This window comes from Strix uralensis, chromosome 1 (assembly GCF_047716275.1).
Source record: "Strix uralensis isolate ZFMK-TIS-50842 chromosome 1, bStrUra1, whole genome shotgun sequence".
Lineage (NCBI taxonomy): Eukaryota > Metazoa > Chordata > Aves > Strigiformes > Strigidae > Strix > Strix uralensis.
The window spans coordinates 119,546,857-119,574,235 of NC_133972.1; the positions used below are offsets into that span (position 1 = coordinate 119,546,857).

Sequence of the window (27,379 nt, forward strand, 5' to 3'; positions counted from 1 at the left end):
ACTGGGATGGTTTTTCTCTGCCTTTCCTGTACGCTTTCTGTGTTTCAAAGGCAAACACAGTCATGAAACCATTCAGATAACTTGTGTTTGAGTATAATTATTTCCTTTTGAAATTCTCATTAATTATGCATCAATTCCAGCATCCAACTACTGTCAGGTATCTCAGATTATTTAGAAATAAATAATTTAGAAAGAAAATAGTTCACCAACTGTATAATAATGGTCATATTCACTGGAGAACAACCCAGCAGAGAGGTCTCGAAACTTTGCCTTTTTTCACACAGAGCTTTCCATGCTCTATGTCACCAAAGACTTGCAACTGAGTGTATGACAGGGTGAAAGAGATTTGTGGGTGAACAGTTTCTCCTTTCTCCCACTTATCACCTAATACCTGAGCATGTCATAGCAGCTAGTGCTAACAGGGAAGCACTTTTTCCTTTCCTTGGTTGATGCAACGTGAGAAAGACATTTGGAATGAATGTAGGCTGGAGCGGGAGGACATGGCCTAAAGAGAGTTTGAGAAGAAATTATGGCTACAGTTTTCAGGTGTCACATAGCATTCAGGACCTTCTGTACAAACCCACTGTGCCAACCTCTAGTGGCCCAGTTCCTCTGAGCAACCCACCTGCTGCTGGCCCTGGCTTTCTTCATGAGAAATGACTGTGATATCTGCATGAATTTTAAAAGCAACTCTGACCACATTACTTTTTCTTAAGACAGGTGAGGATGACAATATTCATCCTGCTAAACTTCCCTTCCTATATCCATATGTGAAGCCTTAACTCCAGGAAGTGGCTTCTGTGGGACAAAGTGATTGATGACACAAAGCTGCCACGTCTCCTAGGTGCCTTGGGAATTAGCAGTGTTATTTTTGCTTTTTGTAGATAATTAGCAGAAGAAAAAACAGCAAAAACTAAGATAAATAAAGCAAATGTGAACTTAACTTTCAGAGAGAGATATCACAGTTAAGCTCTGCTGCCTACCCTGAAAGGAAGAACACTTCAGGATTTACAGCTGCATGTTTAAAACTAAATATACTCACATAAAACTCATACTCACACTATCCACTTTTCAAGAGATGAACAGATTCCATATGAGAGCTGATCTACCTTTACTACCCAGGACATAAAAACATGAGCTTGAACCTTTTTTTGGAGATTAAGGCTGAGTCACACTACTTCACAGCTGGGGTTATTATGGCAGTAGCCTACAATCAATTTAAGCTAATATGCAGTGCTGCCAAAAGAAGCACCACTTCTTTCCATTCTCTGCCATCTGCTCATATCACCCTGCTGTACCGCTTTATGCCCTTAGCAACCCAGGGGTTTGTGAAACCTCATGTTGAACCTGGTCAGGATTCTGAGTGGGACTAAAAGCAAGCAAGGAAGAATAAATGGCTAGCTGACTTCAAATAAAGTCCCTCATCTGCATGTGAGTAATAGTGCAAGGAAAGCATAGGGGTGTGAATGAACAAGATGGACAGAACTGGAAAGCTTTTTGGTCATAGCAAATTCAGCACTGCCCATCATAAAATTACAGCGTAGGAGCGTGCACTTCAGAAAGCTAAGATGGCTCAGCTGGTGGGCAGCACAATAATTGCAGAAGACCAGCACAGTACTCCCCTCTGCAAACTGAGTGATGTACTCCTATCCTAAGACAATAAACTAGTGGTTTTGAGTAATGATTGTTAAGACACTGAAAAACTTACGCAGGACAACATACAATCATTGTGAGCCCTGGGGAGGTCAAGAGAGTAGTTTAGCTGCTCAGTTGTGTTCTGAAATGGTCTCAGCCTCATGGTGAATTTCAAGAGGATGCCTCGGTACAGTATGTCTGAGCAGTCTAACCACTAAGAAAGCGTTTTGCTTACTTCTGTGACAAATGATGACTAGGTAACTGATTCAGTTTGCTGATTCATGTTTGCATGCTCTCATTTTTTCCAGATAAAGACGGAATACGTTAAAAGAAGAGGTATAATCATTGTGGATGGACAGGAATTGATAGCAGTCAGTGCTCTGGGAGATGGTAGCACTTTAGATGTGGAGGGGAAGCTCTACGTGGGAGGACTGCCCTTAGACTACGTGCCGAAGAATCTTGGGAATGTGAGAAGGTTTGGGGTGGTGGGACGTCTCTTGATATTTTGCAAAACTAGAATGAGCATACTGCATCAAACCCATCTAATGCAGTATCCTGTCTCTGACAGGAGCAAAAAGAAGTACTTGGGGAAAGAAACAACAAAGAAAGTAATGACCCTTTACTAGATAAATCTTTCCAGCTTTCTATGGCTTAACGCCTCTAGCTAGATCTTGTATGCTTGTGTTTTAGTAATAGCCCTTAATAGATTTTTTTCTTCTATCAATCTTTCTGTTAAAACCAGATAAAGAATATAAAATCCTGTGTTTCAAGTATGAGATAAAAATATGACCTAGAATCTTAGACATTTTGGTACCTAAGTCCTGTTGCATTCAAATAAGAATTAGATGCCTTAAATATCTCTGAAAGGCTGGGTTTAGCTATCTGAGATTAAAACATACTTTTTACACATGCTTTTAGAGGGTAGGTTTTTGTTGCCTTCCTTCTTGTGCAGCTCATTATCTCAGGGAGGATTCCGGTGATAACTGTTTCTGAATTCCTGGGCATACTTTCTTCACACATGCTTTTTAATTGGATAACGGCACTAACAAATATTTTAATACTTTGGATCTACAGTTGCTGAAAATAGTAATACTGAGAAATTCTAATGAATCTTTTTGCTGGATAAGACTCTGGTGATCTTATACTTGCAAAATGTCATACAAAATCTTGATTTACTGGTTAATTTGCTGAAGCATGTTTGGAATGTCTTTAACTGTTGGGCGTATCCCTGCTCACAGTCAAGCAAATACAATTCTATATGTTATAGAAAGTGTATACTGTGTTTCTAAACAATTTTTTTTGACTCTAAGACATCATGTACATTTGTAAGCTTATATATGTAATAATAGGAATATAATTACATACGTATTTTAGATCCTGCTGTGTTTTGTACAGAGAATTTTTTGTTTACAGTAATATTAGGTGAATCACTAAAGAGAGCATTGCAGCAGTTTGTATTCCACATTAACTTTTATTTTTCAATATGTTTAGGTGACTCACAGTATTCCTGCCTGCATTGGTAACATGACGATTAATAGCAAACAACTGGATGACGAGAGCCCTGTCTCCATCTTTGCTGTGAATAAATGCTATGTAACAGTGCAGGACGGTACTTTCTTTGATGGGAGTGGCTTTGCTGCTCTTGGTAAGTGTCATTAAAAGAAAGCAGTACCTTACTGAATTAATGTTAATGAAAATGTACTCTTTTTAGGTGCTGCTGGAACTGTGTGTAATTAATTGACTCCTCACACAAAGAGTACATGCCCTGCATATGTATTTCTAACTGAGTCCCTTTATTCCATATGTCCCAAAGTGGTCATTTCTGCAAAGGGCTATCTTCCACAAATGAAAGAGCTAATGATTCTAGCACTGGGAAAGAAATGAACTACCTCTTTCTTCAGCTAAGAATATCCATGTTCATGATGTTAAGGTCTGTTAAAAAGTACAGAGACAAAAGACATAGGGGACTTGTGAAGTAACATGAAGGATTACATTTGTGCTCTTTACTGTTTCTTACAAATGAGATAGGAGGTATTAAATCTAAATTAATGAAAGTAAACTTACTTAGGAATTTATCTTTTCCAGTATAAAATGTGAATTATGCTTTGGAAAAATTAACTTGCCCGAGGTTCTGCAAGGTCATATCACAGTAGAGTAATTAACAAGCTTTTTAGTCCTTTTAGTGACAATGTATGTATTTATTTTGTACTGTTGGTTACAAGTCTTCTGTTAGAAGCTTATAACTTCTTTTCAGTCAGAGAAGGTTACAAAGTGCGGTCTGATGTGAACATCACACTGGAGTTTCGTACAACAGTGGTGCATGGTGTTCTCCTTGGGGTCAGCAGTGCTAAGGTTGATGCCATTGGACTAGAGATTGTAAATGGCAAGGTAGGCTGCCCTGTATATACATCTTTCTTGTAGCTTAATACTTTTTCTGCCACAGAGCTACACTTGTCCTTGATAAACATATTACTGTATGTAGAAAGCACACTGTTTTGTAATCTCTTCTTCAGTATTCATGAGCAATTAACTCACTCTCTACTAGTACTGGCCATTATGCTCCATAAACCTTTTAACAATCAATACATAATTCTCCACTCATCTCCTGCATAAAAAATGTATACTTGTTTGCTCTTAAGTATTTCCTTTTCTCAGAAATAGCTCATTTTTTATTCAAAACTTCCTAGCTAGAGACAGTGTTAAGTATCACTGTTTCTGTGGGACATAGTTTCTCAGTTAATATTTACATATTAATCCTCACCACAGAGTTGAGGAAATGTCTACTGCTTTGAAAAATAAATACAAGAAATAAATCAATACATGTATCGGCAGTGAGAAGTGCTTTCAGTCCATTCTTTCTCTTCAGTTAGATACAGTGGATCTTCTTTCAGATTTGAAGTCTCAGCTTTTGTAAGAAAATTACTTGATTTGTATTTGTAAGAAACATTGAAATTCCAAGTGAGGTATTCCAAAGCTAACCCAACGGACCATTGCATGGGTAGATCTAAATCACTTAAAGATACTTAATAAGGATGCACTCTATCCATCAAAGTAAACATTAGCTTTGCATGATTGCCAAACATTTATTGAAATGGAAATCTCTGCACCAGCATGATTGTGCTTTTATCTAGGCAAATAAGTTCATGTATTCTTACTTTATATCTTTATTGGCATCTGGCTGTTTATACAGGTTTTATTCCATGTCAACAATGGAGCTGGCAGAATAACAGCTATATATGAACCAAGAGGCACAAATAGTTTGTGTGATGGAAAATGGCACAAGCTTCAAGCAAACAAAAGCAAACATCGCATCTCGCTGATAATTGATGGGAATTTGGTTCAGACTGATAATCCCTACATCCAGTCAACATCTGCAGATACAAACAATCCCATTTATGTTGGAGGCTATCCTGGTAGGTACAATAATATTTCTCTTCCCTCCTCTCCCTCCTGCTCTCACTCTCTCCCGTAAGAATGACTCTTAATACGTGGACTCTCTCCCCCCTACCCCGCTGCCTTTCCCTCATGCTCTCTCTCTGATTTATGAAGTTCATTATTGAGTTATAAGTCATAGTTACCATTTTCCACATTGTCGCTGAGATCACAGTATGTTAATATTTGTGTATACTGTCTTTGTGGAGGACTGAATTTAGCTGTTGAGTGTGTTGGCAAGATCAACTGAACTCGTATCACTTTCCTACACAAACCTGTTCCTTAGTTTCTGAGAACGATTTCCTCCACATGGTTTGTCTTTCACAGTCTCTCTCAGGCTTCACAACATCCCTGTCTGTGTATGTTGAGGTGTGGTTCTCTTGCAGTCAGATTCATATTAAGGCTTTCCTTTGCATTCATCTAAGCAAGGTTTCTATAGTGCTCTTCTCTGCTTTACTTTTGCTAATGTTTTGAACCAGGGACTGTGCAGGCAGAAGTCAAGCCACTGCAGATGAACATACATTTCCCTCATTCTGTGCAAATTCCCTTCTGAAGTCTGTCAGTCATACTATGATGGTAATATAAACAGATAGTAACACAAAAAATATATAATTGAATTACTTTTCAATTAAGTTGTGGAACTCATTAGTTGATAGTTTGAGCCAAGACAATGTGTCAATTAAAAGGATCAAATTTTGAACGTCATGAGTTTGGCCTTTTTGCAAGCATACTTTTTAATGAACACATCAGTACTGGGAATGAGTAGGCTTTGTATGGTTTTGAATATCTTATGCATTTAAACATAGCATAAAATGCCCATATACATTTGTCTCTGAAACAGCTGTTACAGTTACCAGTTCAGATATTTTCATTTGTGTGAAAACAGCGATGAGGTCTGAAGGGCAAACTCAGCTTTTAAATATTTGGAAAGCTTTAGGGATAATAGCTTGAAATGTTACAGAGCCTTCTGTTGGACAAAGATTTGGTGCTTTATGAAAAATGAATTAATGCTGATTAACCAGATCTTGATTAGTATTTGGTCTTCCTCGAATACCAAAGTGGCATTATCAGCATCTTATGAACCTTTTCTTTTTAAAAAAAAAATAGGGTAATGTGATACTAATTGTTCCTTCAGTGCTCCATCTATAAAGATTAGGGTTCATAGAGAAGAGAGAAATTCTTCAGTTTAGTTGAGTACTGCAGTAATGGAATGAATTTTTTCACAGGCTGTATGAAAAAAAGAGTTGGACTCTCTACCAGCCTCGTGTTTTGGTTTGCCAGGGGAATCCATGACTCTGTACAGCTCAGCTGTTGCTTCCTATTCTGCCAGTTTCAATTTTAACTCACTTTGTAGATACCTATGTAGAGTGGCTTTCTCCTCTCTTTTCCCCTCTCTTATGTCCCATTGTCCCTGGAACAAATTATTTCTGCAAACTCTGCACAAGTTATCCCAGTGTGTGGCTTACACTTGAAGGCGGCAGTGACTGTCCATGGTGGGATGTCCCTGATCATCCAAACATGTGGAACTTGGTGCTCTTCAGGTGTTGGTTTTATTTCTTGTTTAGGAGGGAGGGGAAGCAGTTGAATAATAACCTGGATCTTTGTCTTGTTAAGTTCACTGGAAATATATTCTACATATTTCACATTTGTTTTTCAGCTGATGTGAAGCAAAACTGCCTCACAAGCAAGATCTCATTCCATGGCTGTTTGAGGAACCTCGTGTTGACCAAGGGCCAACAGGCAGAATTGTTTGACTTCAGCAGAGCTTTTGACCTGCGTGGAGTCTTTCCTCATTCCTGCCCTGGGGCTGAGCACTGAACTGCAGCAAAGCCTGTCTGGACTGAGAGAGGAGTTTTTTGTTGATCTGTTATTTTTCATTCTCTTTTTGTAATGAAAAGAATTGGTGAGAGCCTGCATCTCTGATTTTCTGGTTGTTTTCCAACTCAGGTCATAATTTTTTTTTTTTGTCAGAAGCTCTGTGTCTGCATTTTAACTAAATGGTTTTAAACAACAAATACCTCTACTACAATGTTAGTGGCATTAATTGCATATTTTTCATTTGGGAATTTGTATTAATCAGTGTTTACAGTATGTTTTCTTTTGATTACTTGACAGTATTTCATTTTGTTGTGTGTTGGTCGTTTTATAAAAAGGTAATAATTTTCGACCACATAATAAAACTACAATAAACTGTGCATTATTTCATGTAGTTCAGTTGTCCATACATTTCAGAAGAAAAAGAGCCAGGTGGCAAAGAATTAAAAAGTACAAGTGGATAGCCTCCAGCAGAGGGAGCAGGAGAGAAAAGGCATAATTTTGAAGGTCTCAGATTCAGAGTCTAATGAATAGAATTTTCTTATTTATACTTTACATGGTAGCTCCAATCCCTTTTCCTTCTGCCTTAATATCCAGTGCTTCTGACACCTGTTATAGCCACATTGTCTAGGAGGATTATGTTCCTGCTTATGTTTTCATGTCATCAGCTACAGGACAAGCAGCAACTCCACAGCACAGAGACACATATGAAATGTTGTGTTGGTAAAGAAACAATTTGGATCTGGCTTGGGAACAACCATGTATTTTGGCAATAAGAACTAATGCATCTTTCTTGGGAAAACTGTATTTCTTACAGGACACAAGGAAGGACCTTTGGTGCTGTGCGATTCCTAATTCACAGACCAGTCAGTAGTTTTGTCTTTACCTTTTCCTACTGTGCCTGCCTCTGTTTCTAAAATGAGTTGTTTAGTAGTTGCTCTTGAGCCAGGTTTGGGGGACATGTGCTTGATCTGACCCAGGTAAGGACATCCATTCATCAACTGTCTGGATCATTGAACAGTGACAAACATGTTTTGTACTTCAAGATGCATCTATAATAGTTCTTTACAAGACACTTCCATCTCCTTTTTTCTCTTTGAACTAGCAGTATTTTTGTTTGCTCCTTAAAATTTTGTTTGGCTTTTACTATGAATTTTTACAATTCATTCTAAAGTCAGTTTTGCTCTACGTGTATCATACTAGTTTAAAAAATACTGGCCCAGGTGAAACCCTAAAGCAGTTTGTCATTGCTTTCAATGTGGCAGGGTTCCAAGCAGTGTCATTTTGTACCTTCCATTGAGGTAGTCTGAGAGCAAAGAACTGCTCCACTCGAGGAAGGATGGCAGAATGTGGTCCTCTGTGTAGCTAGCTGTTCAGGTGCTATAACAACAGAATTGCTTTTAAGACAGATTCACAACTGCTTTTTTGCAATGTCTGTCACCTGCTTCTATGTGAAAACCACGTGTTTAGATTTGAAGAGCTTTCTTTGTTGGTATTGTTTTTATTTTTGACATGGATACAATACAATGGACGCATTCTGCTGTACAAATACACTTACGCGTGGGCTTACTTCAACAAAACACATAATGAGGATTGTAAGAGAAACGTACATACAGACATTTTGCTTTGATTAGTGGCATCGTATTATTTTCTAGAGAAGACACACATTAATGGAAAGCCATTGAAAAATAAAAACTGAAACACAGTATATTTGTTGTCTATTAACCCCAAGATCTGATCTCATATGGTTCACATTACAATCAGTAATTGGGGCAATGTGGTTTGGATAAAATTTCATCCATATCCTGAAATATGTCTCTTGATATTTTTTGGTAATTTCCAAATCTTGCCCCTTAGAAGGAGAAACATTTTATCAATGTAAAAGACTAGTGGAGAGGTTTTATTTTCTATTAATAATAGAAAGTTTTGGAATAGCAAAACTCTAAGCCAAAATATTTTTCCTGGAAAATGCAGAATGAGGTAGTTTAATATTATACACAGACACAGACACATTTGCACACATGCACACATTCTAATGACATTAGCTGCACGAACAGGTTAGAGCATTCCAGTCTGTTTCCAATACCTACTTCTTGCAATACACTCTCTCTATGTGTTGATATGCAAAATGCTGTCTTTGTAGAACCATAGAGTACATAAATTCTTGAGCCATCTTTGGAGTTTGCTGATTAAGTTTCTCCCTGCTTGCTACCACTTTCTTAATAGCTTTCCACATATGTTGCTTTTTGTTAGGTGACAATCCTATCATGACTTGGTTTTGGCTTCAATTGCTGTTAGGAGGAATAAAATTCCCAGTGCCTCCACCAGCATTTCAAAATATAAGGCCTAAAGTTGAAACCTCGTATTCACAAATGTCATAGAGATTGTTCAGTTTGTCTGCTGCATATTAAATCAAGTTAGCGTACCACAACAAGACAAAACAACTTAATGTGTAACAGTATTAACCACAGTACACATGGGTCACTAGCTCCATTTGTATCAAAAAAGAATTTTGCCATTCTGTTTCAGAGACGGCAGGTATTTGGCCACGTAGTAGTTTGGGCACTGTACGTACAATCTAGTTCATTTGCTAATATGCATGTCTTCTAAAGTAATAAGCAATTTTAGTATAAAACAAGTGTTCACAGGATGGATTTCATTACATCTGATTTGGCTTTCCTAAGTTGCAAAGTGGTAAAAGGTGAAAGTCTTCCAAAAAGCCCTTGTATCCTGTATGGAATACAGTGAGATCTATTTCAGAAATAACTTTGATGAAGTCATCGTTTCAGGGTGATGCTGTGAACATGTGTGCTCTGTACTTTGCCTTGCGCGGCCATTGAGAACACAGAGTGAAGGGAGTGGGCAAGATGGAGGAGGTCAATGTATTTGTCTGAAAGTCCTGTAGAAAGTTATCTCATTTGCTACAATATTTCAGATTCTTTAGTTAATGCTTAGGCTTTCTGTATAGTCATAAAAGCTTTCGTTAGCTATAAATACAATGATGCTTAGCATTTATATGATGCTCTTCGTATTCAAAGCACTTTCCACATAAAATCCCTTTGCTGAGTTCGTCCTTCCAAGATGGATGTTTATAACTCCTGTTCTGCTTGGGGAATCGTTTAGCTGTATCTGAGAACAGAATTTAACTCAACTAATTCTCATGTTACCTTTATAAGGAAAATACTAGTCCTGTTTTACAGCTAAAAGAGAAGGGCAGCATAGTAGAAAGAGTTGTCCATTGCCACAGAGGGAACTAAAGGGAATCAGGAACAAAGCACTTGACAAAACAGTTATGCTTAGTCCTATGAACAAACCACAGATCTATCTCTAATATGCTTAAAATAAATAGTTGTCAAAATGAGCAGTGTATTTTATAATAAAACTGTCCTGATCTTTTTCTGGCTGCAAATATGCATCCATTAGTGTTAAGGAAAAAAAAAAGTAACTTAAAATTTCACTATTTTAAAGAAAATGAAAGGGTAATGTTGCTAAACTTTATCATTTTTTAGTCTCAATAAGGTAAAAAAGAAAGGCGGGATCTGCTCTCGGTAGACTTTACTGTTGCTGGTAAAATTACTAATTCAATGTTGATTTCTTTCACTGAATACTAACAATGAAAGTTAACTACTGGGGAACATGTTTAACTATGAACCGGAAGTAGGGTTTCTAGAATGTGCAAAACTTCTTTGCACAGCTTCAGCAGAGCATCGCAAGTTACAGGCTTTCTCTGCAGGACACCTGGAGGACTTGTTTCAGAATGCTTTTACATTGCTACCCGGTAAACAGAGCACCAGCTTCTGCCTCATCTGTGTGTCCAGATCAGGAACAAAACCCACTGCTCAGACTGGGGGTGAATTCATTGTGCAATATCATCATCCAATGACAGAGATGTTGCCGTGCAGTTGAAGGCATTAGTTCCCATTTTTTGCATAAGGAAAAGATGTAAAAAAAACCCCTTGCTGTTTTCCAGAGACTTGTGATTTCCCTACTCATTAAACACACTTTAGTTCTATAAAGTGTAGCCCAAAACGAGAGGATTAGGTGAAGAATAGTGATCCTTGTGACTGGCTACAAACTAGACATACTGTCTTACATTTGCTATGCTGCATTCCCAGTGTGATTGCAGCCCACTGTTCTCTTGTCTGCCTGTGTGTTTTCATAGACTGCATGCCATCTGTAAAAGGAGCTGCAATTTGCTATGTGTTTGTAAAACCCCCAGAACAACTGGGCCTAGTTTGGCTATGGTTTCAAGGCCCTGATGTGTTAAATAAGAGTATTAAATCCCTCAGCTCATTGGAAGCTCTTTTTCTTCTCCATGCTATATTATACAAGATCTGGACAAAGATCTCTCTTCTCAATGCAGCTGAATAGTATAAAAGTTGCTTACATATTAAAGCTAAAATAAACAAACAAAAAAGAATTAGGTTACAAATTAAAAAACGATAATGTTTAACAAAAAAGATGATGGCTGTAAGTGGCACAATTAACACATATCTCATATTATGGCATTACACAGACTTAAATCTGAGAGTATCAAGTAAAAGGTAGAGCCAGGGGAATATGCCCTTTCTCACCCAGCATTTGTCTCCTGAAGCTTGTGTGTGCAACAGGGGAAGGAAGGAGAAAATAGTTTGTGGCGCTACAATTGCACACAGTAACGTGATCCAGACAGATGATTTTGGAAGACTTGTAGTAATATATACAGTGGTACATACATAAAGCAGTATAGCTGTCTATACAGTAGTTCTTCTTGCCTCCCTCCCTCCCCCAGCATCAGGTACTCATGAGGAGTGACAGAGACATAAATATTGCAGTAATACACACTGTACAGGTTTACTTTCAGCAGAAAGGTTTGATTTTGTCACACAGCTATGTCCTGGCACTGCTGCAGGTTGAGCTCCTCTCTTCCACACTTGACAGATACCTTCTCTTTTTGAAGTCCGTGATGCTTCTGTGTTATGCTGTGGTCGGTAGTGTTTCATGTATCCGTGGATGTCACTGGATTCTTTCAAAAAATTCATGTTCTACCACCAGGTCAGGAAACAAGCAATTCTGCATGTGACAGGTGGTTGTTTTCTGTGCACCGTACCTTGGTCTGTCCTTAACTCCTGGGCCAACTGGCACAAGTCTAACCCATATAAAAGCATAACTGATGTGATATTTTCAGACAGTCCAGAAACTGGAGTGATAATGCTTATACCAAAAGTAGTACATAGCGAACGTCAGTTGGATAGTACAGTAGGAAGGAATGATGTCCTGTAGCTACCATTTTGTTTCGTCTCTGCCAAGAGCTTCTTAAAATGACAGGCATCATTGTTGTCCATTTGGCTTTTGTCCAGTATGCCGCAGCCTTCTGCTTCAGCTTGCTTTTGGTTTTATCACCCATTCTGCCTGAGGATTTGCACGGTAAACATCTAACATGTATGCATCTGGATCCAAACAGTGCTGACCTGAAACGGAAATCGACAGCCATGAATCACAGGGTGTTTTGAGCCCATTAGTAAATGGCACAGAGCTATGTTAAAATGTCCTTGAATGTATCTCCAACTTGCACATAGCGAGCCTAGTTTGGTTTGTCCTGCTAACATCTTGCCTGGATACGGACAGGGGCTTTAGTAATTTTGTCAGTGATTTTACTCAGTGAGAGTCATGAATTCACTTTCACTTCCAGACAGGATGCCCTGAATTACACTGAGTTATGGACAAGGCATTTAATCAAACCGTGAACAGATATTATGCACTAACAACACTGTTACTCTACGTGCCACAGTAGTTTTTTTCTATTTCTTTGGATTTACTGGGCTCAAATTGCAACTCTGTGACTTTGTTTCTATACTATTTCTAGATGCTAAAAAAGTAGCTCCTGTAAACCAGGTGTTCCCATCCAGCTAGGATTTTGCAAAGAAATATAGGGACTATATCAAGCTTTTTGGCAGCTGCTGTTTTGCTGGTTTAAAAATAAAATAGTCCTCTGAAGTCTGGCCGTTTAAGGGTTTCGTTAGGTGGTAACTGGGAATAGGAGTTGGGTGGTTTGGGGAGTCTTTCTGCCTTTGCCACAGAAAGAGGGATTTGATGCCTTTTCATTGAGTAATAAGGCAATAAATTCTTCAGTTAAGTTGATTTGTTGGACTATATTGCATTTTTGCCGGATGGTGAAGCCATTTAACTGGTGAGGTTACATTGCTGTGACACAAAAGATTGTGGTAAAAGTTTTGTACAGTTACTTAGAAAGTCACTGGGGTCCTAATGATTTTATTCAAATGAAAGCAATATAAATGAATTAATGTATAATCAGTGGACTAAGGTACCCTGAAAGATATAGGACTATAAAAATAATTTTAAATGAAGATGCAAATTAAATGTCCAGATTTTTGAAAGAGGGTGGTGGGAGTACTTGGGACTGTTTCACAAGACCCTTAGGATCTTCTCCTCTTTTAACATCAGTTGGTCATTCTGTTTAGCCAGGCAAAACAAATCACTAATCAGATTTAGCTTTGTATATCTTCAGTAATAAAGACTTTGCTTCTTGACTGATGCTGAATCAAGTCCGTGATGTTTTGTAACAACTTTATGGAAACTGTTCAGAGCTGAATCTAGAAGAATCAAGGAATAATCTAATCAGACAGTTGACAAAAGTCTCCAACAGACCATCCAGAATTTTAATATGAATAGAGAAAAGAGAGAGTCAGGACTGTGCAAGATCAAACTAAAATCTGTTTTTTGAGCTTTTTTAGGCCAGGAACTTGTGTGGAAAGCCACAGTTGTTGTTACTACAAAAATGTCACTGCATGAAACACAGAAGAAGACAAAATCCCTACTGCAAGGAAATTACAATCTAAATAAAACACATGGATTAGTAAGAGTATAGTACACCCATACATGCAGGGGTTGAGTTCTCAGTTCAGTGTTTTTTCATTTGGGGGAGGTTGACACTTAAATACAGTGAGAAAGAAATAGGTCTTGGGAAAAGGCTTGACAGCAAAGTGGAATGTGCTCGCGAGAGGAAGACTAAGGATCTCTTGACCATGGAAAAATGCTCAGTCATGAGAGTGAAAGTGGTAAGCGAAAGGTCAGATGAATTTGGCAAGACTGCCAGGAGTCCTGCTGAGATCCAGCCATCAGGCCACTATCTCCTGCAGGGTGCCCCTCCAGTCATGCTGGAGTCAGAAGGAATCGTTACATTGATTTTAACAGCTTTTGGGTCAGGCTCCTTTCCTGCAGATGGACTGGAGGGTAGAAGAGACCCAGCTGTGTGAAAACAGCACTGCCCTGAGGTGTTTTAGGAGGCTAAGGACATTCAGAATTGAATTTTCAAAAATGAGACCTACCTATATTTCCTCCAATTTCATGTAAACTTTGGATCTGGCCTCTCGTGTTCTGTGATGATCCGCGGCTAGGATGGAAGAAAACCTTCAGTCTGTCTTTCTGTTATAACCACTGCCTTATCAACTGCCATCTATGTTAAGCTAAAAATTGATATTTTTACCCCTGTGAACTTACTTGTCAAAAGCAAGGACTTTTACCAAATGGAGCACTGCAGAATACTGAATCTGCTACAGAGGTAGATTACTGTGTCGCAGTTAACTAAATCTTCTATTTTATTATTTATTTAAAGAACAGAATTATGTGGTAACATGGGAAGACTTTGCAGAAAAGACTTTCAGATAGAATTTACCATTTCCCATAACTGTTAATAATTATCAACTCACAGAAATAAAAACATTAACGTTTTATGGGTTCTTTATACAGCAAGTCCATAAAATGTATGTTTTTAGTAGTGGCATAACAGAGGTCAGATTGATTCTGTATAGGAGCCAATTATCAAGTAAAATATAAAGAATAAAATAAGTTGTTAAAATTTTTTTTACTGACATAACCATAAATTAGCAATTTTAGATTAGAAAAAGAGTTCTGTAACACAATGGGTCTTTGAAAAGGGAACAATCTATTCATTAATGGTTCTGACATTATTCTTCAGGAAAAACAAAATGTTCTGATTTACCCACCTGTTTTCACAGTGGAATCGAGCCAGGATGTCTTTGGCTTTTGTTTGGCTGTTGAGTTGAATTGCCATAGAGACTTTTGAATGCAGTGGAGCATAAACTCTTATCACCCCCTCGGGTATGTCAGACTGCAGGTATGGGGGAAAAGTGACAGCTCCCTAAAATCAATATTCAGTAGAGTAAGACCAAGGCAAATAGTGCTCTAGCTCCATTCAGAAGCAGTTCTGCAACTCTTTTTGAGGTTGCTTGCAAAAATCACTGTTCTGGATTCGCTTGATTATTCAAAGAACGTATTTAAAGTCATACAACACAAAGACACAAACTGCTTGGTAAGTATCACATAAATGCATGCAGAATAAAGTAAAAGTCTTGAATTTTAACTGCTTGCAGTAATATTGAGTCAAGTTGTTATCTGAGACTTTTTAAGTTATTTCTGTTAACGTGGTCAGTGAACCAACTGCTTATTTAAAAATACGTAAAAATGATAAGGAGTATCTGCACTTCCTTTTAAAGATGAAATTCTCCTGAGGCATGAAGATTCAGTTCTCTGTTTCTGCTTCCTATAGCCTCAACTAGATTGAAGCGTATGTACAGCAAAATATAGAAGTACCATATGGTTTTTGTTAATTTGAAACTTGACCTTGTGTAGGGTTCAAACGACCATCTATGAAGTTTATGCACTCTTCCATGATTAATGACAGATAAATCAATTAGCAAGGTTTGCATTCCAGTTGTAATCCAGTTAATACCATGCTGAGCAGAGTACAATAGTCTCCCCAGTCTCTATCCCTGTGTAATTTAGAACATCTGAGACCCAGGGATTGTGTTAAGTGCTCTCAAAATTCAACTCAGTTATCCAAACAGAGTTTCCCTCCCATTTACCCTTCATATTTCAGCTACCTGCCATGGCTAGTCTTGTTTTCATGAGATGCAAAGCCAATTACTATGACCAATGAACTTGTCTTCCCAAAGGTGCAGTGACTGCAGTAACTGACTCTCCTCAGAAGCTCTCACTGTATTTGTTCCAGGGTGAATACAGTTTTGCAACACAGTAGTCTACACTGCCATGTTAAACAAACATCTCTGTCTCCATCTGCAGCAAAAATGTGTGTCCTACCCACAATATATTTCAGTCAGTGCTGACAAACAAATTCTCCGAAAAGCTGTATTAACATGGATTCACAATTCATACATATAATTTCTTTTTCTATTTTTTCCCAGACGTTCCCTTCTGCATTTTCTCTGTTGTCTGTATTAAGTGGCTTATCCTCTATTTCTTATAAATGCTTAATAGCATTCCTTCCTAATCTGTCTTTTCTTTCGTTCTTCAAGACTATTCTTCAATAACTACAGAGTCCTTGACCAGTTCCTTGTTTATTCCTCTTACAATTCACCAATCTCCATTCTTTTAAACCTCCATGGAACACTCCAAAGACTTTCTCTCCAGATTATTAAAGGTAGTTACATGGAAATACTACATATAAACTGCTGTAGGGACTGTATATGTTGTGCATGTTTGTTGCCCGAATTATATGTTACACCTAATAAGTAAGTTAATTTTAGGTGTCTATTGAAGTAGCATACCTCAAGGAAGTTCCTAAACTCCATATCTAGGCAGTGGAGAAATGTTGGTGACTTTAAGACATCCAAAGAAAGATATTTGTATCAGACTTTCCTGAGACTGAACTGCACCTGGAGCTCTGGAAATCCCCAAAAGTATCCACCTCTCTGCTATGACTATATGGGGAATAACAACACAAACTACTTCATTAGGTGCCTAAAATTTAGACCCAGTTTTGGTGTCTATGTTAGGCAAACTGGATTTTTCTCTCTGCTTAGGAAGTTAGTGCAAAGCCGTAAGACTAAAGCTTGCAAGGAGAATGTCTAGTGGCCTAGACCAAGGCATGGGTAAGTGCAATTAACTCAACTACAGATCCATGCATTTGTTGAACAGCTACAGATCATGCTGTCAAGGACAGTCCACATATGACTATTTTCTTATAAAACAGGTACAAAACCAGCATGTGTTTGTAACAGTTCATAGCCTGGGCTGCTAGAAATGATTCTGTCTTCCTCACCTTTTCTCAATCAATCCCCAAAGCTTTGTCTTATCAGGATGTTGGACTGGAAGGCACATCTTTCAAGATAGCTCCAAAATCAGCTTATTTTTTATGGCAAAATTTCCTCCCTGCCCCCATAAGCTTTTATGAGATAAGAAAGAAGGGAGGCTAGTTAAAGCTGCCCTTGAAAATTATATGTTTTTATCACACCTCTGGTCTTTCAGGTCTCTCCCGTTCCATGGTCTTTCTCCTCAGAAGTTTTCTCACTCCTTTGTCAAACATCAGCTGCCTCTTGCTGTTGTTCATTGCTGCCTCATTTGTTTTTCTCACTTGGGAAATCAGGAAGGATGGGACCTAAAGGGAGGAAATGAGAGCTGAGAATATACAATAATTTTTTCCCCATAAAATTGGTGTTGGGGTTTTAGAAAGGCACCAAATTTTAAGCAGCAGAAGCTCTATTTATTCCCAGAAGATATATACATTTAGTAGCTCCCTCTAACAACCTATAGTTATTCCTTTGGTGAAACTGTAGATCATTTTTCATACCAAAGGAAACTTTATAGTGATGATTGCAGTTGTAGGAACTTTATTAGGAGGTAGTCTTTGAAATCCCCATTATACCCTCCCTCTGTCGTAAGGAAACAAGCTGAGGCTGTCATGATTTTCATGCCAACTTTTGGAAGTCCAGCAAATAGTACATATTTTTGGCCCATATTATGATGGGCTAGACTTTAAATAGTCATTTAATCTCATTCAAGTTTAAATACGTCACCTAGGTATCTAGATGAATCATTCTCCTATGCATTCTTCTGTATAAACAATGGTGTGGGATAGGTACCTCCAGGTGGCAATTCTTGGTAAAATGGATGTCTTAGATAGGTGAGGTAAATCGCCATCCAGAGTTATCTGTCACCCTATACCATTCTAGATATAGAAGACTCCAGCCAGTTTCCAAAGAATAGCTAACTGTTTCTTCTAGGAAGGTCAGTTTAGTCTGATTTCTACAGAGCTGCTGCATACAGAAAAACATCTCACTATACTGGAGCCATAAAGAGGGAACCAGCATTACTCACTGTCCACAGGATGTCCTGATACCGAATTAAAAGCCGTACAATGTGCGCTGTGGTGGCGGCTGCCTGCATTTCTTGTTGGTTAGCACGTTTCCCTTTGTAGATGAAGAGGTTTGGTGCAACAATCATAGAAACATTCCACAAATTCATTTTATTTTTTCCTTCATTAGCAACCACCTTCTTCAGGAACTGAAGAAAGGCCTAGAAAACCAACACTTGTTATGCTGAGTCTCACAAAATAGTTTACTTAGGGTTTTTTTAAGTTTTCTTAAATGCAGCATTTTCAAATGCACATGTCTGGCTCAGAATCTGCTATATTTGCACTTGGAGGTGAAATTTAGGGTTTTTTGCATTCTAATTTGGATTACTCTGATATTTTCTGGCACAACCACCTGTGTCAATCAGTTAATGTTATCAAAATACATATTAATAAATTATCTATCACTTAGAGCATAATCCCAAACTTATAAGTCAAGTACAGTGTCTGCACTAAGGCTCCAAATCCTGTAGTAAAGGATAGAGATGTTGCAATGGAATAGTTGATTTCTTCGTAGATTTCAAGGTGTCCATTTTGATGTGTCTGGCCAAGGCTGTTTATATCACAGTCACCAGAGTGATCAGCCTTGCTCCAAATGTGCATCAGTCCCATATGTGATATAATCTGAGGAAATTCTGAGGAATTCTGCCAGCAGAAACCAGGACAACCCCAGACTTTTATTCTGGGATAATGAAAGCAAGAAAAGCTCAGTGATTGTTCGTTGATGTCACTTCTGCACATGCATGGCAGAGTCAAAGGAAACTAATTTCCCTTTTGGGCAGTTTATTCAGAATTTTTCTGGAGTGACTGAACAGGATGGACTGCAGCTGTGGGTAGAGTTGGAGTCTGACAATGAGTCCTTTTGCAACACCATACCATTAAAACCATCGTCTTTTTTTACCCTAACATTGCAGTTAAAACATTTTTACAAACCCGGGAATTACAAAACAGAAACTGCTTAGAAAAATTTCTAAAATGTCATTATAGATAGCAAGTAGAGATGCATTCAGTTTCATCATCACTTTGATATTCATATAAAAGCCTAGTAATAATAAAGACGACTCATCAAGCATGTGTTTTATGTATACAGCTCTATATTGATGTGGACTTTGATAGTAGAAATAACCCCCATTCTTCACAGAGCAGTAGTAGACTTCCAAATGCTTTAAAGAAGGTTGTTCTTTCCGCTTGTTATTGAATAAATAAATGCAGGTAAAGAAGGCACCTGTCCTCATAAAGCTACATCTCAACTGGCCAGTGGGAAACTTCCAGAGGTGGGGGACCTGCAGAGTACTGATGAACAGTGAACCTGATGAAATGTCTGTGAGCTCCCAGGCATCTTGTTCACCCAGGTTTCCTTTACGTGGAAACAAGATGCAACAAGTGTCTCTTAGGGTCAGGACATAGCTGCAGTCAGATCTGGGATTTCCCTAGCCCCCAAAGTGCTTGTAACCACTGTGTCTGTATCAGGAAGTAGTACATGGGTGTGGGCATGGGTTTGTAAGGCAAACCAGCTGAGCCTGAGATGCTGACATCCATGCTATAAAAGCATATTTCAGGGGTTTTTATTTCGGACTACCTCTTCTAGTGTGGTCCAGTGCCCTGGAAGCCCTTTCAGCACTGGGATTGTACTAGGTGAGCTCCTTGGGGGCACCTTCTCATTTAGCTTCATTCTGGAAAGTTCCAGTTATATAGAAAACCCAAAACTGGACCTTCTTTTTCCAAACTATGTGAGGAACATGCCTCTGAAACAGAAGCTCCAGAATAAATGATGCCTGGGAGGCATTTACTGACACCAGCAGTTGGACACCTCCAGTAACTATTTCTTAATTGCTCGTAAAGACAGCCAGGGAACTGGAACGTTTTTTCAAGGAAATTATTAAAAACACAGATGAATACCTTCACAGTGCAGTGTCTGACCACTGACTGTTAGAAAAAAAAGGGTCTCTCATTTAAAAGTCAAAAGCACACAGATGGCAGGTGATAACAAATGAAGAACTTACCTTGGCTGTGTCTCTGTTGGCCTCAGGCAGCAGCATGATCAACAGATGCAAAGCTTGTAGCTGTAACTTGATCTTGGAGATTTCTAAGAATATGAATAATTATTATTTTTGAAATCGCAGTTGCAATTCTTTTTTTTCTAAAACCTTGTTGGTCAGCAGTTCTAGAAACACAGCAACCATTGCCAGGTTGAGACTAGCATGTTTAGGTGTTGAGTAGCAATAACGTTTTTCCCAAATATAAAAAACTATTTAATGAGTGGGCTTTTCCTCATCATCTTGGGTCTTTGTCACAGGGGGAGACAAGGCTTTATAAAATTCTGTCTAAATATCAAGGAGCCCGTATTTTTCAGTACTAGCCAGTTTCTCTTTGATATCATGATTAGAATGTGTTGTGAATATGAATCAAGTATTTTCTCCCTTTCAAACCGAAATGGATTTTTTTTTTTAGAAAATTTTCGTACTACTGTTATTGAGTAATTTGCCAAATGCTTGTGCTATTGGAGTGGAGATTGATTGCTTATAACTTAAAAAGTATTTGCCCAAGTCTAGCACTCTAGTTAAATGTAGAGCCCCTTGTCAGTTACAAAACACCATCATGTTTTCAGCAGTTGGTATATATTGATACTGTGCAATGCTCACTAGAAGAACTGGGTTGGAGAAGATGGGAAGAATAACTCTGTCGTTTGTTTCCACTCAGGGTGGATGAGACAGGTTTGGAGTGTGAGTTGTGGACAGTGTATCTGTTGTAGGGAATAAAGTTACTTCAGTCTGTGCAGACACCTCCTTTTCAATCTTCTCCAAACGGTTAAGCAATCATACCTGCATGCAGTCTGGGACTCACAAGGAGCACACTTAGGTATGTGAAAGTTACAGGAAAGGGTAACCTCCTTGTGCCCTTTAAACTACCTCATGGAGACACTGAAAACTTGGCTGCAACCTTATGTAAAGGTCCTAAGTTTTCTGTACCAATTTGCCTAATAAATTCACCATCCTGATAGTTTCACTCTGTCCTAGCACGAGTGAATTTATAATGAAGTCAATAGGTATGACAAGGTATCACTGCATTCTTCCTGGAAGAGAAATGAACAAAATGTACTGAGAATGAGAGGGTGTATGTACACTGAAAACAAAACTCGACTGCCTAAATCTTTCTGTGATCACACGTATTTTTGCACAAATAGTCTGACCTCAGCATAAACCTTAAGAGGAATAAAATAGATCTGATAGAATATCAGCTAAAGAGCAGTGATCTGAGTTTACCTTGCAGAAATTTTCATTTGTGAGATCTATAATTTGTGTGAATCAGAGTCTGTATATGAAAGTCATTGCTCAGCCATCATTTGCTCACAGGTTTCAAATCTTACATTAAACAGTTGTGTCATTCATGGGATGAGTCTATGCTATTAGCTAAATGCAGAGACTTTTTTCCATTTGAAAAGGAAAGCTTGCAGAAAATTTAAATGTTTAGGTAATGCACTGGGCTTTTTTTCCCTCTGCTTCAGTGAGATAAAAAATTACATGTTTTTTTTCTCTCTACTTCGGAGAGAGAAAAACATGTAATGTCTACTATTACATTCATATCAGTCCATACTAACTCCATTTCCACATACTTTCCACTAGCGTGATGAAAGCAGGCAGATATTCTACTGTGAAGAGCGGGCTTGGGAGTTCTCTTATAAACATTTTCAGCAGTCCTGCTGCATCATTATTTCGTACTTGGTCCCAGTCAAACGTGTCTTCATAAAATTTTGCCTCAAGTTCTTGATGGAGATTCTGAAAGATAAAAAGAACATCTGACCTTTAATCATTGCTTCTGACCCAGCAGTTTGAGATCACTTCAGATATCCCATTACAAACAACAGGGAGGTTTACACTGCAGTTAAATTAAAGTACCCCTAAACCAGTAGTGGTCTAGGTACAGTCGTGCGGAGTTCAGATCAGGTAAACAAATCAGATTCCTGGGGATATTTTGCAACCCAGGCTAAATTTGGTTTGCTATAGCTAGATTTCTGCCAGTGACACATTTGAACCATTTTAAAACAAGACAATTTTGTTCAATGTCTTAGAACTATAAACAGAAAATTCAGTTAAACAGGATTTTTAGCACAGCTGTTCTTTTTGTTTAAAACACTCGCCAGAGGTTTTGACCCTTAAATCAAAAAGGAGTGGCATTTCTTCCTCACTGCCAGTGAACTTGCTAGATAGATAGTCTGTTGGCATCTGAGTTATGGGCCTTGAACAAATGGCTTTAACTTCAGGTCTTCCTGTCTTTAGAAGGTTGTTTTCTTTTAGGATAGATATAAATAGATTTGATCACTTTGTAGAAAAATAAAGGTATCAAACCATTACTGTCAGAAAACCTTCACTTAATACATGTCAAAAAACCCCCTCAAAAACCACAAGAATTGATTATACCATTTTGGGTGTCCATTTAATCATCTTGTTCTCCAATGGCAGCATCTTGCACTATAACAGAGGTCTGTTTAGTTCTGCAGGTTAACTAATCAATGTTTCACGCACATGTGTGAATGGGAAATAGTAAGGTTCCTTGTAGGAACAGAGTTTGGCTTCAAACCCAGATTACTGTTTCGGAGAATGCAAGCTCCTCAAAAATTTGTTAGGTAACAAATTGAAAAATAAGACTGAAGGATGCTGTTGTAACATCAGGATACCCATAAATAATGCAGCTTTCACAATTATTAGTGGCCAAACACTGCCTTATCCATAGGAATTTTGTTGCTGATTTTGTGAGACCATTTATGACAAAATATAGCTGTAGCAAATATTCAGGTTTCAGATCATGTTTTTGTCAAATGTACTTTAATATTACACAAAAAAAGTTTAGTCCATTCAGACAGAAAAGCTTTTAAAAATGAATTCTGTTTACTGTGTCTCACATGAATGGAAGGAAATTGCATATCAAATATGGTCACACATAATGAAGTGGAATGGTTGGCACAAAAGGAAATAAAATGTCATTCAGGATTTGGTATATAATGTTACAATCTCATTTTTACTAGCACATTTTAATGGCTGTAATCTGGGCTATCTCAGCTTCCTCTGTATTCACATCCTTTGCACATAATCCATACAAACACCTGGATTAAATTCTCTCCTGGTAACTGACTGGAAAATGTGGAACAGAAATCCTCACCTCATCAAAAACACAAGAGGACAGAAAAACTGCTCCACATTTTTCTGCTGAGAACTGGGAAAAAGATGTAGAAATAGAAAGCAAGATTTTTGAAACATAAACATTTAATATATATATCCACACAGGCAAGCATATATGTATATTTTATACACTCACCCCCTCCATATACACATATATATATGCACCTAAGTACTTTTAAAAAAAGTTTTTGCATTTTTTTTTTAAACATGACTGATCCTACAGTAGACTATCATACATTTTTGGTTCACTGGACCTTTTGTTACAAACCAGATTACAGAGGAAAACTTGTATTCATTTCTTCTATTCTTTGCTTTATAGAAAAGTAACCTTTAATCACTTCCATATGCCTTTTCTTTCTCCAAACAAGACTGAAATAAAATTGGAATGCCCTCAAATCCTAATGTCATAATAATGTATGAATGCTTTGAAGGATGAAATCTGGATCTGCTTTGAAAAAATCTCTCTCTTGCTGGTTGGCTTGTTGGACAGATTTAAACGAAGCCAAAACTTAAATAATTTAAAACTTTCATATGGACAGTTTAATTTACTACCCAGTATAGGAGAATTACATATAAAGTCATATCTCATACCCTGGATATAGGTTGTGAATAAGAAGTGAACAAGACACGGTATAGTATATACAAAGAGTATGAAAGTAATTTAATTAGTTAGAGCACAGTCCTGCTGTGTAATCTCCCTAGAGAGGCTGGAAAAATCAAGATTGTGTGAAATAATACTTTAAGTATTTGTATGAAAAAATGAGGAAGCTAAAAAGTACAGGCTAAATTAGGAGCTCCCTCCCTTCTGCAAGATGTGGCACTTTGCGAGGTGCTGAGTGCTTTTATCAATCCACAGAGTCAAAGGGAGCTGGGGATGCTACTGCCTATCTTTGGTGCATTTCACCTAATGCCACGTTTTCTTGTACAGTCATTTTTGATGATCCCCAGTCCATCGACCTTTAGCAATCCCCAATATTTATGTGGCTGCCACAATGTTGAGACTTCTTGCCTCAGAAAGCGAGACTGGCTTTCCTGAGGATGACAAGGTGGGATTGGGATGCACTATAAGAAGTTGACTAAACCAGACCAAAAAAAACCTAGAAAAACCAAAAATCTGGGAAAGAGATAGACATTACTAAACCCAGAAAAAAAAATTGTTCCTCTAATTTGCCTCTGCCAAAGGCTTCCAGCTCCTGGAATCAAGTTAGTCTGGAGAAACAATTGCAAGCATTACTGCACCACAATGTCAAGTTTTTTGGTACCAACTATACTGTGTTCATAGCCCATAAATAGCCTGTGAAAATGCAGTACTTGAGGCTGCCAAACTGTGAACACAGGCCAAATTTCTCTCACTTGGGACATGAAATTGTAAGATCACAGAAGATAAATGAGAAATAAAATGACACAAAGGTTAAAATGACATGGAATAAGATGTTTATCTGAAGTTTGCTCAGTTTAGCAAATCTGGATTTCTGAAATAAATTAAAACAGAGATAAGATCACAGCAATCTTGGATGACAGAGATGAACTAAAAGGATCCCTCAATGTTTCATGGAGAAAAACTGCATTCAGCATCAAGTCTGTGCTTTATATAGAACATTAACAAATGCAAAGCAATAGACCACACATTCTGTGATTTATTGGTTCCCAGGAACCAATCTGACCTTTCACTGGTAAGAACAGAAATGCTGAGCTATACACATCAGTATTTATGTGCACTCTGTGTGTTGTATTATTTTACATAGAGTTCAGGAGACAGAAAACTGGCATGAGCATGTACCTTGACTCTGGAGGCAGATCCAGGCACTCGTAGAATTCCTTCAGTTTCTAAACCTGTTTCCTCAAGCTTAAGCAGCAACTGAAAAAAAACCAACAAAACCCAGGAAAATACTCATAAGCCCTTAAAATACTTTTTTTCAATCTAGGTATCCTTGAAACTAATTTGAAAAAGATCCATTTCTATGTAATTTGCTAATGAAAACAAGTCAGCTCATGTAAATAAACCTTCCTAATTTGTTCTCCTGATTCCTGACCCTGAAATACAGAGTATGCAGAGTACGGAAAACTGACAACATAATAGGCCGCTCTGTCCTTGATTTGAGAATTGGCAGTGCTATAGAACAATTAACATATAAACATATTAATAAAAGGGCAGATACGCTGGGTAAAACACAATGATGTTTTGAGGGATAATTAACCTCTGAGAAATGTTTAAGTTTTTCTCCGAGAAGCACAATGGAAAGTTCTATAGATAACATATGTTTCTGGGAACTGAGAACTCAGATTAGAAAATGATCCCAGAATATTTTATTTTGAAATTTCTGTGAATAGAAGAATAGACTTTTCACTCTAATTCTTTATTAAAAAAAAAAAATGTTTTGATTTAACATAATTTAAAATAAGAAAAAAAATTTCCTAGCATTTATTTATACACCTCTGGATTTTCCTCACCAGCTCTGCTTCCCACCCTAGCTGTTGGATCCTTCTAATTTCCCATGGTATCTTGACAGGGGAGCTGTGGAGTTGATTGCAAAGTCATGTAAATATTCAAGTCGTGCCAGTCTTTCCCCTGACACTCCACACCACTTCCCCTTTTGTCAGTATTTACAGGGAAATTGAAACTTTCAAGTCCATATAAACATGTGTAATTGCTTGTGTGCTTGTGTCTGTGTACCTGTCTCCAAGACATCTACTGGATGTCATTGTACTGTCAAATGACCTATATAAATGATGTTGTCTTGTCATACAAACCTTAATGAGAAGATACCACTTCCATTCTGAAAATAATAGCAGTTTGAATACATGTGAAATTAAAACTCCTGAGACAACTCATCTCTGACACTTCTGAATACACACACAATTTTGCATGACTCTTTAATTTAATGAAAAAGGGAAACAGAAAACCAGACATATGTTTCCCGAAGTTTCCTTTATGTTATCATATAATTACAAAAATCGAAAGAGGTCCTCACCACAGATAAAACACACAAAAGGAACAAATTTTTTCTCCTTGTCACAAGGTTTTCAAACCATAACATATAGATAGACAACCTGTAGACACCTTCAAGTCTGTAAAGCCTGCATCTTCTCTTATATGACACTCTTCTGAGTGTCAATGAAAATGATGGAAAAGCAAATCTTGGTGGCTGAGCAGGCTGAGTTATACTCACTTTTTGAAAAATAAGGGGAACTTTTATTCCAGGAACCTTCTTTTGATCATTCTCCAGCAGTATGGTGAGAGGGACTCCAAACAGACCATTTTCTTAAAAATAATAACAACAAATGTGAGAAAGAGGAAACAGCCTCGTACATGTCTCCTCTCAACCCTGAGCAGCACCCAGGTGGCCACCATGGGGATGCCACAGCACAGTACCTCGTCCCCGCACCCTCTCTGCGCGGTTCCTCTTCAGCTCCACCCCCAGTGCATCATAGAAGGCTGTTAGCTCAATCAGGGAGAGGTAGCGGATCTTCTTCATGTCTTCAGGAGAGAGGTCTCCAACGTCTGTCAGTCCAAACCGGCTTTTCCGAACAATGAATTTCTACAGTAGAGATGAGTCACATTTTTATTTGTACAACAATTATAGGAAGTGATTTTTTGTTTTGAAAGAGATGCCTGTATATGATAGGAAGTCATATTAGGGTAGATGGATAACACCAAAGAGGTGAACTACAACCCTATATGTTGGCCTGGTACGTTGACATAACTTGCATCTATCTGAAACATAAAATTGACCTTCTTGCTCATCATGTTCCCTTAAAGTTTGACTGATAAGTGGTGCTGGAGCAGAGGTGTTAATCTCAGTGCCTGTACTCCAGCTGGGACAAATGAGCTATGTGCTACTTCAACTTTTGCTCAGTTTTATCAGGATGTAAATATTTTGCTCTGCTTCTGCCTCCCCCAGAGCGTCTCTGAATGCTGTTGAAGTAGCTGACATTTCATCATGGATATGGTTGTATATCAATCATGTGTGTGTGTAATGAATCCATGCCTGCTCTGCATATTACTATTAATTTATGAGGTCTTATAGGAGACTTCAAACTAAAGATCTGAGGAAAAGCCCAGAAGCAAAATCACTTAGTCCTGATGACAACCTGCCAATGTACTGGTAACTTTTATTACTCAAGAAGCATTCAGGCTTAGAAACAGGAC

The 27,379-nt window shown here is 38.0% G+C and overlaps 2 protein-coding genes across 3 annotated transcripts in view; one reads left to right on the forward strand and one right to left on the reverse strand.

Annotated features, from left to right (window-relative positions):
- The window catches only part of LAMA1 (laminin subunit alpha 1), a 101,739-nt gene extending 94,463 nt beyond the window's left edge, over window positions 1-7,276 (forward strand). Inside the window, exons 59-63 of the mRNA XM_074878581.1 lie at window positions 1,944-2,102; window positions 3,127-3,280; window positions 3,890-4,023; window positions 4,826-5,048; window positions 6,725-7,276. Of these exons, the coding sequence (XP_074734682.1) occupies window positions 1,944-2,102; window positions 3,127-3,280; window positions 3,890-4,023; window positions 4,826-5,048; window positions 6,725-6,885 (831 nt within the window). The 3' untranslated portion in view covers window positions 6,886-7,276. The remainder of the gene's footprint in view (window positions 1-1,943; window positions 2,103-3,126; window positions 3,281-3,889; window positions 4,024-4,825; window positions 5,049-6,724) is intronic.
- Window positions 7,277-11,307: 4,031 nt separating this feature from the next.
- The window catches only part of ARHGAP28 (Rho GTPase activating protein 28), a 74,111-nt gene continuing 58,039 nt past the window's right edge, over window positions 11,308-27,379 (reverse strand). For both annotated transcript variants that reach the window (XM_074878607.1, XM_074878615.1), the window contains 10 exons: window positions 26,603-26,768; window positions 26,400-26,491; window positions 25,010-25,087; window positions 21,666-21,828; window positions 20,056-20,138; window positions 18,019-18,216; window positions 17,156-17,299; window positions 14,889-15,043; window positions 14,211-14,275; window positions 11,308-12,332 (listed from right to left, as the gene is read on the reverse strand). In XM_074878607.1, coding sequence (XP_074734708.1) covers window positions 12,241-12,332; window positions 14,211-14,275; window positions 14,889-15,043; window positions 17,156-17,299; window positions 18,019-18,216; window positions 20,056-20,138; window positions 21,666-21,828; window positions 25,010-25,087; window positions 26,400-26,491; window positions 26,603-26,768 — 1,236 coding nt within the window. In that variant the 3' untranslated portion in view covers window positions 11,308-12,240. The remainder of the gene's footprint in view (window positions 12,333-14,210; window positions 14,276-14,888; window positions 15,044-17,155; window positions 17,300-18,018; window positions 18,217-20,055; window positions 20,139-21,665; window positions 21,829-25,009; window positions 25,088-26,399; window positions 26,492-26,602; window positions 26,769-27,379) is intronic.